This window comes from Orcinus orca, chromosome 19 (assembly GCF_937001465.1).
Source record: "Orcinus orca chromosome 19, mOrcOrc1.1, whole genome shotgun sequence".
Taxonomy (NCBI): Eukaryota; Metazoa; Chordata; class Mammalia; order Artiodactyla; family Delphinidae; genus Orcinus; species Orcinus orca.
In genome coordinates, this window is record NC_064577.1 from 39,835,219 (window position 1) to 39,845,560 (window position 10,342).

General features: G+C 53.2%; 1 protein-coding gene across 1 annotated transcript; it reads left to right on the plus strand.

The window, feature by feature from the left end:
- The first annotated feature begins 3,799 nt into the window (after positions 1-3,799).
- Positions 3,800-9,019, plus strand: SOST (sclerostin). Its single transcript, XM_004286017.3, has 2 exons — positions 3,800-4,360; positions 7,042-9,019. Exons 1-2 carry the CDS (start codon positions 4,144-4,146, stop codon positions 7,461-7,463), a joined length of 639 nt encoding a protein of 212 aa, XP_004286065.1. The 5' UTR covers positions 3,800-4,143; the 3' UTR covers positions 7,464-9,019.
- The last annotated feature ends 1,323 nt before the right edge of the window (positions 9,020-10,342 follow it).

Consider the following 10,342-nt stretch of genomic DNA (forward strand, 5'->3'; position numbering starts at 1 on the left):
CAATAAGAGAAGCCACTGCAATGAGGAGCCCGCACACCACAATGAAGAGTAGCCCCTGCTCGCCACAACTAGAGAAAGACCACGTGCAGCAACCAACACCCAATGCAGCCATATGTAAATAAATAAATTTATTTAAAAAAAAATTCAATAGGGGGACTTCCCTGGTGCCACAGTGGATAGGACTCCACGCTCCCAGTGCAGGGGACCCGGGTTCGATCCCTGGTCGGGGAACTGGATCCCACATGCAGGCTGCAACTAAGAGTTCGCATGCCATAACTAAGGAGCTGGTGAGCTGCGACTAAGGAGCCCTGGAGCCACAACTAAGGAGCCTGCCTGCCGCAACTAAGACCCGGTGCAACCAAATAAATAAATATTTTTTAAATAAATAAATTCAGTTTAAGGGACTTCCCTGGCGGTCCAGTGGTTAAGACTCCACATTTCCACTGCAGAGGGCCTGGGTTTGATCCCTGGTCGGGGAACTAAGATCCTGCATGCCACGTGGTATGGCCAAATATGTAAATAAATTCAATAAAAAAAAAATGTAACAGCCCAAACCCAGGGTTGGCAGCCTTTTGGAGAAACATGCTGTTATGGATTGAACTGTGTTCCTCCAAAATTCATATGTTGAATCCAAGGACTTAAGAATGTGAGCTTATTTGGAAGTAGGGTCGTTGCAGATGTAATTAGTTGAGATGAGGTCATGAGTGTGGGCGCTAATCCAATATGACTGATGTCCTCATAAGAAGGCGGAATTAGGACACAGATGTGCACACAGGGAGGACAGCACGTGAAGATGAAGGTAGAGATCGGGGCAAAGCTTCTGCAAACCAAGGAATGCCCAAGCTTGCCAGCAAGCCCCTAGAAGCTAGGGGAGCGGCACGGAACGGACTCTTCCTCGCAGCCCTCAGAAGGAACCAACCCTGCCAACACTTTGATCTCAGACTTCAGCCTCCAGAAACTATGAGACAATAAATTTCTGTTGTTTAAGCTTCCCAATCCGTGGTACTTTGTTTCAGCAGCCCTAGCAAACTAAGGCACATGCCTTGTATGTTGCTCATGGGCCTGGGGACTGTTTATCCTCTCAGACCCAGAATTCACTTCTGAAATAACCCTACAGTTAAAATAAAAGACTTTGTGGACTACTACTCAGCAATAAAAGGGAAAAAGTTGCGGATACAGGCAACCACTCCGATGACTCTCCAGGGAGCGATGCTGAGTGAAAAAAGCCAGTCCCGCAAGGTTACATCATGACTGATTCCATTTATATAACATATTTATTTGAAGTGACAGGACTGTAGAAATAGAGACCAGATTAGTGGTACCATAGGTCAGGAGTGAAGGGGAAGGGTATGCTTGTAAAAGGGCAATGAGAGGATCTTTGTAGTCAGAGTTGTTCTTTGTCTTGACTGTGATGGTGGTTACTTGAACCAACACGTGATAAAGTTGCACAGAAACACACACACACGTGTACAAATAACACTGGGGAAATCTGGATAAGACTGGTGGATGGTATCAATGTTACTTATCCTGGTTTTCGCACGATGTTACCATTGAGAGAAACTGGGCGAAGGGAACGGGGAATTTTCTCTGTATTAATTCTTACAAGTGCATGTGAATTTACAAGGACCCCAAAATAAAAAGTTGAATTCAAAAAAATGACTTTGTCCAAGGATGTTCACAGCATCCCTAACCGAGGATAGAGGAGCATCGGAAATGACCTAAACTACCCACAACAGAAGTCAGCTAAAGCCCTGAGGGTTTAACCCTGGGGAGTGTTGTCTAGCTCTGAACAATGACAAGTTTGTGGACTGAATAAATATAAAAGTGAATTAGTGGTAAGTGAAAAAGCAGATGGCATCACAGCAGGTTCTCTCTGAGCCATTTTGTGAAAAGCACGGCTATACCTTGGCAGAGAGTTAATTCAAAAGGATGGAGATCATTCAGAAGTTCAAGTCCACTGGATCCTTCTTTTCTTTCTCCTCCTCCTTCTCCTTCTTCTTCTCTCTACCTCTCGCTCTCTCTTTAACCATTACTTCAGTTTCAAATAAAATGACAACAATAAAATGAAACGAAACCCTGAGCTTTGCCATCCTCCGATCGTTGGCTTCTCCTTCCATCTCCAGCAGGTGGCAGAAGTATTCCAAGGATGGTCCCCACGGTCTCCGTTTCCTGTGGATGAGCTGCAGACCCCAACAGCAGGTGGGGCTCCAGCATCAGTCCCGCCAGCTCAAGGAATCCAGGCATCAGAACTGCCCTCTCCGAAATCCAGGGTAAGAAGGCAGTTGTCCGGCCACAACAGGGTTAACGGTCCACATTCCAGGGCAAGGGAAAAGGAGGCTGGAGGGTCACAGACAAAGGGAGAGGGTTCCGAGGGCCCCCTTCTCACAACATCACCAGCTCTGTTGGGAGAGATAGATCACCGCAACAATGGCCACAGCTGTTTTCGTCTGCCCTGAAGGAAACTGACTTAGGAAGCAGGTATCAGAGAGGGCCCTTCCTGCAGGGCCTTCTGTCTGGCTTGTAAAACTGTCAGAGCAGCTGCATTCATGTGTCGACTGATGGATGATGGAAAGGAGGGACAAAAGGCCGCAGATGGACACGGCGACTTACAAGTCGAGGCAGGTGGCAGAGGCTTTGCAGAGGCTCTGCAGGTGGGGTGCACTGATTCATTGCCCACTGAAAATACCAAGGGACCTGGGCCACAGCCCGCTTCCCAGCCTCCTTCAGGGCCAGGAGTGGGTGCGCCTCCTCAAACAATCTGTCTGCAGTGAAAGCTTCCGCTGGCCGTCTTTCCTTGTCCTGCATCTCAGGTGTGAACATTCCTCCCCCCCGGGCCCCTCCTTCTTCTCTGGGGCCAAGGTAGCAATTCCTTTTGGGTTCTCTGTGGCTAGCTGGACCTGGGATGGCTTCACAGAATGCACCTGTGCTATGCACCAATAAGGTTTTCCATATAGGACTCAAAGCTGGTTTTGAAAAATGTAATGGGCTGGGAGACAAGAAAAAAAATATATGTCAGCACTAAAAATGCTGGCTTTCACTTTTGCTAAGAAAAGGGGTTTTGTGCTCTCCACTCCTACCCACAGCCTGGCCCAGGAAATAACTATGGCCCATCAGCCTGCCAACAAGTGCCTGTCACCAAGCACAGGATCCCCGAGGAGCATGAGCTGAGGTTTCCTCCTTGTCTCCATCACCAGAGCCTGTTGACTTCTCATCCTGGCCTTGAAACCGGAATCCCTGCCCCCTCAGCCAATTGGAAGCCCCAGCTGTGATCCTCCAGTTTTCCCTCTTGCCTTCCAGAGGGATGACAAGAGGGGCTTTCTTGGTCAGGATAATTGATGCTGAGCTGCATGGGGTTGGGACCAATGAGATTTCTTAAAAAGTAGCCTTCTGGGCTTCCCTGGTGGCGCAGCGGTTGCGAGTCCGCCTGCTGATGCAGGGGACGTGGGTTCGTGTCTCGGTCTGGGAAGATCCCACATGCCGCGGAGCGGCTGGGCCCGTGAGCCACGGCCGCTGAGCCTGCGCGTCCGGAGCCTGTGCTCTGCAACAGGAGAGGCCACAACAGTGAGAGGCCCGCGTACCACAAAAAAAAAAAAAAAAAGTAGCCTTCTGCCTCTGCCTGGGTCTGTGAGGGCCAAAGAGACACCCCTAGGGCCGTTTTATTTTGGTGGGGTGACAAATGAACTTGGCCTGAGAAATGGGATCGGCTGGGCTAAGACCTGTGGAGGACTCAGAGCTGCTGTTTTCTTTGTTAAGTTGGTCCAAAGTTTGCTTGGAGGAAGCCCGAGGGACCCAGGGAGGTAGGGACTAGGAGCTCATTTTGATATCTGAAAACCGCAGCCGCCTGCACGTGGGAGGCTCTGAGAGCAGGCTTGCCTCACACGCCCCCTCACTGTGGGTCACCTGGGAGCACCAGCAGCAATTTGGGAGATTTCTGAGCTCAAGGAGGAGTCTTTGGGGAGGGCTTGCTCGGAGCACACCCCCTTCCCTCCCCCTGGGCTGAGGGAAGCATGGGACCAGCCCTGCCCCAGCCTGTCCTCATTGGCTGGCATGAGGCAGAGGGGGCTTTAAAAAGGCAAACGTGTCTGAGCTGGGGACCTGAGCCTGTGCTGCTGGAAGGCCGGGTGCCCCCCTCCAGCTGGCACCATGCAGCTCTCTCTTGCCCTGTGTCTCGTCTGCCTGCTGGTACACGCAGCCTTCCGTGTGGTGGAGGGCCAGGGGTGGCAGGCCTTCAAGAATGATGCCACGGAAATCATCCCCGAGCTGGGCGAGTACCCCGAGCCTCCGCCAGAGCTGAACAACAAGACCATGAACCGGGCAGAAAACGGAGGGAGGCCTCCCCACCACCCCTTTGAGACCAAAGGTATGGGATGGAGGAGAGCCTTTTTAGCATAAGGGTCCTGGGAGGGTTCTCTTTGGGGAGGTTTTGAAGACTGGGGTAGACTGTCAGCCGCTGCCAGCACCGGTGAAGGCACCATCTTGCCTGTAGGCAGGGTGAGGATGGCATGCCAGCGTAGCCCTGGAATTCAAGTGCAAGGGTGTGGGGCTGGTAGGGGGCTGGCAGCGAGAGCCCAGAGCAGGAAGGAGGCTGAGGTGGAGAGGGACAGCCTCAGGGGCTCAGAAAGGAGATTTCAAAGAATCCCCTCCTGAGAAGAGAGGAGCAGGGTCCAGCTGCTGACACCACTGGGGAGGAACTAAGGCAAGGGGGCCTCACGTCGACGAGCGCCTGCTGGGTGCAGATACTACATGGGCTGTGCGTGAACCACACCCTGGGGAGCTCCCAAGTGGAAGGTGAAGAAACGGAGGCTTCAGAGAACAAGTAGCTTGTTAGTGAGTAGAGAGCTGAGATTTGAAGCCAGTTGGATCCAATTTCAAGACAGCCCCGGTGGGGGGGCTGTGTGGGGGGCATCGGAGGCCGAAAGCCAGAGCAGATCCCTGCAAAGCAGTGGGAAAGGGACACCAAAGAGGCACCCTTCAGCTCCCACCACCCATGGTCTACCTAGTGAGCTGGCACTCAAGGGAATAGGAGCTGCAGGCAGTTTTAGCTTCTGACCTGGGTGGTAACTGGGTCCAGGCCCTGGAGGGGAGGCAGCATCCTCTGTGCAGGGTGTGGACACAGGTGACACCATCTGTCCTGAATCCCCACCCCAGACCCTGACTTGCCTCCTTCCTGGGAGGGACACTGACCCTAGCGGAAAGGCAGTGGTCCCAGTGGAGGGCACACCTGGGCTCCTGGTCAGGTCTGCACATAGAAGCCTGGGGGGCAGTGTGCACAGCTGGCTCTGCAGCTGGCAGGAATGGCTGGGGGCGGGGGCTGGAATGACGCTTCAGAGTGAGGCCCTCTGGCTATGGTCCGGGTGGGAGAGGAGTCCACTGCCCAGGCCCCTGCATCCCATCCTGCCCTGCCTCACAACCAGCTGGGAATGGGGCTCTGCAAAGGGCACCCCCCCGAAGTGGCCTCTCCCCTGCTCCTGCCCAGGGAAGGTCAACTAAGCTCAAGCAATGGACTGTAGGGGACCCAAGCACAAGACGTCCTCCCTGGGCTCCCATGAGAGCTACAGGCCGGGAGGAAGCCACGTGCTCAAAACAAAGTCGCCCTTTGCAGAGGAAGCGCCTAACCTAGGGGTACTATTCTTGGAAAGCCCCAAAGCCTCCTTCCCTGGGCAAACAGGCCACGCCCACACACCACCCCTGGGGCCTGGGAGCGGAGGTGAGGTTGCCAAACCAACCCAGAAGCCAGGAGGCCACAGCCATGGGCGAGGGAACCCTGACCTCTCTCCTGCTGTGCTTGTTCTCACGGGGGCGGCGGGGGGGTGGGGTTGGCCTTCTTTGCCTCCTCTCTGGTTTTGGACTTAGGACTATTTTTCATCCCTTTGTGTCACATTGGAACTGTCCCTATGAGACCCTTGGGGATGGGCAAGTGCTCACACGAGGACAAGCTGTTTAAAAAAGCTCCCACCCATCTAAGCCCACACTAGGAGACACGATCAAGGCGTCTTCGGGGACAAAGCCAGGCCTTAGAGCCCAAACTTTCTCTGCCCAGGGAGCAAGCCTGTGCCACCACTGGCTGTCCATCAAATGTCACAGAAGAGACTCGCCCAGCACGGTACACAGCACGTGCTTAATAAATGTTTGTGGCGGCCAAAGCTGTAGGTTTTCAGTCAGAGCTTGGTCTCCCTCTGGTAGGGAAGTAACCATAGTAAAAATAGTAAAAAGCAGGCCTTTGTCCCCCACCCAGCATCCCTCGGTGCTCGGGCACACAGCTTCCACCCTTGTGGGAGCTGAGAAGCTCTGGGACCCCAGAGGAGCAGAGTCAGGAGCTCCTGGAAAGAGCTTTTCCCTCTCTGGACCTCAGTGTCCACAGTGATAATGAGGGGGTTGGACATGCTGCCATTGGCTCCTTTCAAGTCTGACGACTTCAGTCTCCTCTCCACCTCCCCTTCCATCCTTCTTCTCAGTAGCTGCCCTCATTTATTATCTTCAATTAACCCCTACTCCTTTTTCCATCCCCCGACTCCCAGTCTCCCCTCCCAACCGGCTGGAAAAGGAATTTGGGAGAAGCCAGAGCCATTCAGAGAATGTGGCTAATACCTACCCTACTGAGGCCCTGTGGCATAGATGTGACTTAAGTCTGGCAAAGAGGGCCCCCTTGGAGAGGAATAATAATAACATAATAACAGTCAACACTTCCAGCTCTTAGTATGTTCCAGGCAGTGTCCTCTGCATTATAGATGTAATGCATTAGCTCACTGAATCTTCAAGACAACCCATTTTACAGATAGGAAGCACAGAGAGGTTAAGTAACTAGTCCAAGGTCACACAGTCATGGAGCTGATATTTGAACTGACGCAATCACTTGGCTTCAAAGTTTTAGGGGGAGAGGGTGGATCGGAGATCTTTCCCCCAACTCCAGAGTACCTGGGCCCCTCCCGTAATAGATCCCCAGAGGCAAAAGGGTCAAGGGAGAGGCAGGTTTGGAAGAGGCGGAGTGGTTTGGAGAGAGGCGGGACGGATGGTCGCCCTCACGCGCGCTTCTCTCCGCAGATGCTTCCGAGTACAGCTGCCGCGAGCTGCACTTCTCCCGCTACGTGACGGACGGGCAGTGCCGCAGCGCCAAGCCGGTCACCGAGCTAGTGTGCTCGGGCCAGTGTGGCCCGGCGCGCCTGCTCCCCAACGCCATCGGCCGCGGCAAGTGGTGGCGCCCGAGCGGGCCCGACTTCCGCTGCATCCCCGACCGCTACCGCGCGCAGCGAGTGCAGCTGCTGTGTCCCGGCGGCGCGGCACCGCGCGCGCGCAAGGTGCGCCTGGTGGCCTCGTGCAAATGCAAGCGCCTCACCCGCTTCCACAACCAGTCTGAGCTCAAGGACTTCGGGCCCGAGGCCGCCCGGCCACAGAAGGGCCGGAAGCCGCGGCCCCGCGCCCGGGACGCCAAAGCCAACCGGGCGGAGCTGGAGAACGCCTATTAGAGCCCGCCCGCCGCGCCGCGCCCCCAGCGGGCGCTCCCGACCCAGGCGCCCCAGGTTTCCTCCCCTTGCGCGCGCGGTTTGATCGTTTGTGTTTCACTTTAAATACCTGCAACCCAGGGCCGGGGGCTGAAACCTTCCCGGCTGCAGGCCCTGGGGATCCGGGTGTCAGCAAAGCGCCCCCCCCACCCCCGCCTGCAGAGGGGGTCCCCAGGGGCATGGGAGGGAGCTGAGAGTCACAGACACTGAGCCACGCAACCCCGCCCTCCGGGCCGCCTACCTTTGCTGGTCCCACTTCAGAGGAGGCAGAAAAGGAAGCATTTCACTGCCCTGGAGTTTTAAGGGAGCAGTGGAGAAAAGTCCAGGGACTGGTTAAGAAAGTTCGATAAGATTCCCCTTCCCCCCGCCTCTCTGCCTGGCAAGTTGTGCCCAGAACACGTGACTGGGGTCCGTAGATAGGGTTTCTAGTCCTGGCTCTGCCACTAACGTGCCGGGTGACCTCGGATTATTACACTCTTCTCTTTCTGGACCTTGATTTCCTCTTTGTAAAATGGAAGTGGGGGTGGGATTAACATCTGGAGGAATTAACATCTGGAGGAATCTACTGTCATATAATTCCAAGGACTCGGGTGCCCTTTGAATGGGCAGAGGAGAGAGCGTTTGGATTGAGTCACTGACGTGGTCGCTTCCAGAATTCGGAGTTGTAATCCTCTGATCTGACAGCCAAAGATGCAAAACAAGCAGGGAAAGAGAAAAGAGTCTATTTATGGCTGACAAACTCGTGGAAGAAGCTGTGGTGTGTCCCAGCCTGGCCTCCCAGATGTTTGGCTACCTCCACCCCTCCATCTCAAAGGATGCGGAAACAGCACCGTCAACTGGGGTAGAGAAGAAGGTCCCAAGGGTGGTGGGAGGCACAGAAATCACCCCCTATTCCCAAAGAGCAACAACCCCCCCGCCACCATGGCCATATCACCCTCTGCAGAGAAGCTCAAGGTCCCAGCACCCTGGGCTTCTGGGCCCAAGAGAGCAACCACCACCCATTCAAAGGCCAATGGGTCCCTTCCAAGGCACTTCCGCCTGCCTACCACTCACGGACACATTTCTGTCTGGAAAAGAGCTTCTCACTGCTGTTATGTGTGATGGCATAGCTTACATTAAAATAATATTATTGGGGAAGAAATTACAAGTGCTGTATATATGCTGAGAAGCTGCAAAGCTTAATGCTGCCATCCAAAAATCTTTTGGAAAATCATTTCCAGACACCACTTACTTTCTGTGCAGTTTTTAATTGCTAAAAAAAAAAAAATTTTTTTTTAAACAGAAGCACATGCCATGTGAAAGCCTGCCCAGCTGGTCGTTTCTGCAATCTTTTCATGTGGAATTTGTCCACAAGAATGAAAGTAGCAGTTTAAAAAAAAGTTAAGTTACATATTTATTTTCTCACTTAAGTTATTTATGCAAAAGTTTTTCTTGTAGAGAATGACAACGTTAATATTGCTTTATGAAATATCAGTCTGTTCTTTCAGAATCCAGAAACATTGTTAATAAAGACAATGAATTGTTACGGAAAGGATGTGGTCTTGTTTTGTCAACCACACGTGGTCATTTCTGTCAACGTTAACATCTTTCTCTTGGTCACTAGAGCTTAAACCTGGGAGGCACCTTTGATTGTGTTATGGTGGCCCTTGTGGCAATTATGTCCTTCCTTGGAAAGGTCATGTTCATCCCTTCCTTTCCAAACCGAGACCTCATCCCTTCACCTCGGCCATTGTATTAACCTCAGCCTGGTGTCCCTTTAGCAGCCTGCCCTTCACACTGTCTTCCAGAAACACTGTTCTCATCACATCTTACCCCTGCTCAAAAATCCCTCAATAGCTTCTCCTTGCCCAGGATCAAGTTCAGGCTTCTCACTCTGACACGGAAGTCGGCTTGATTCCCATCCCCCATTCTCCCAAACTCCCTTAATTACTCCCAAGTGGCCGCAGACTGTCCTGATCCTTGCCCGCCCGCCAGGCTTACCGCCCTTGCTTACCACCCCCAACAACTCCTGCTCTTTCTCTGGGGTGCATGTTCTTTGTCACCTCTACCGTGAACCTTCCAGAGATAATCCAATCCCCAATGATCCCTCTCTCCTCGGATGTCCAGCCCCTTCGTCCGTGCCACTCCTTTGGTTTCTGATTCTGTGTCTTGGACATTCACTCATGGACCACCTGTTTCACCTGGCGGAGCTGTGCTTAGTACTGGGATAGACACAGAGCCAAGGGACAATGTCTTGTACTTCTCTCAAAACTCTTACCTCGCCTAATAGTTCTGGACGCTAGCTGAGAATCAAGAAATATTCTTCCATTGCCATAAGGAGGGATGATCAATTGCAAAACTTTGAATTAAGTCCAGCCCATCTTGGGGTAACCCCACCCCCAAAGTAAGCTGAGGTCCTCCCCCTAACTTTTCCCTTTAACTCCCGATGAGCGCTCCGAAATTCATTATCATCATCAAGTCTTTGATAGGTGTCAGTGGGTGTTGCCGCTTCCAGGCCCCAAGGAGACCTTAGTGAGACCCTACAGGGAAGCCACGCATCGTCAGGAGTGTCCCAGGGCCCAGAACACGAGAGCAGGTAGGAAATGGATACATCGTCCAGCCCCCAGATGCAGTGTGGCACAGGTGGGTGGGACACGGGCTCTGGAGCCAGGTTTGTGTTTGAATCTGAGCCATGGGCTGAGTTCCTCTCCCTGACACTCGAGCTGCTCAGAGCCTGGTTGGGTGGGCACGTGGGCAAATCATCAGGTCACATTGTCCCGTACAAAGTGTTACGAGGACCAAGGACGGCAGTGATTTACTCTGTGGTGGGTGGGGATGAGGGATAAAGCTTAGGGAGGGTTTCA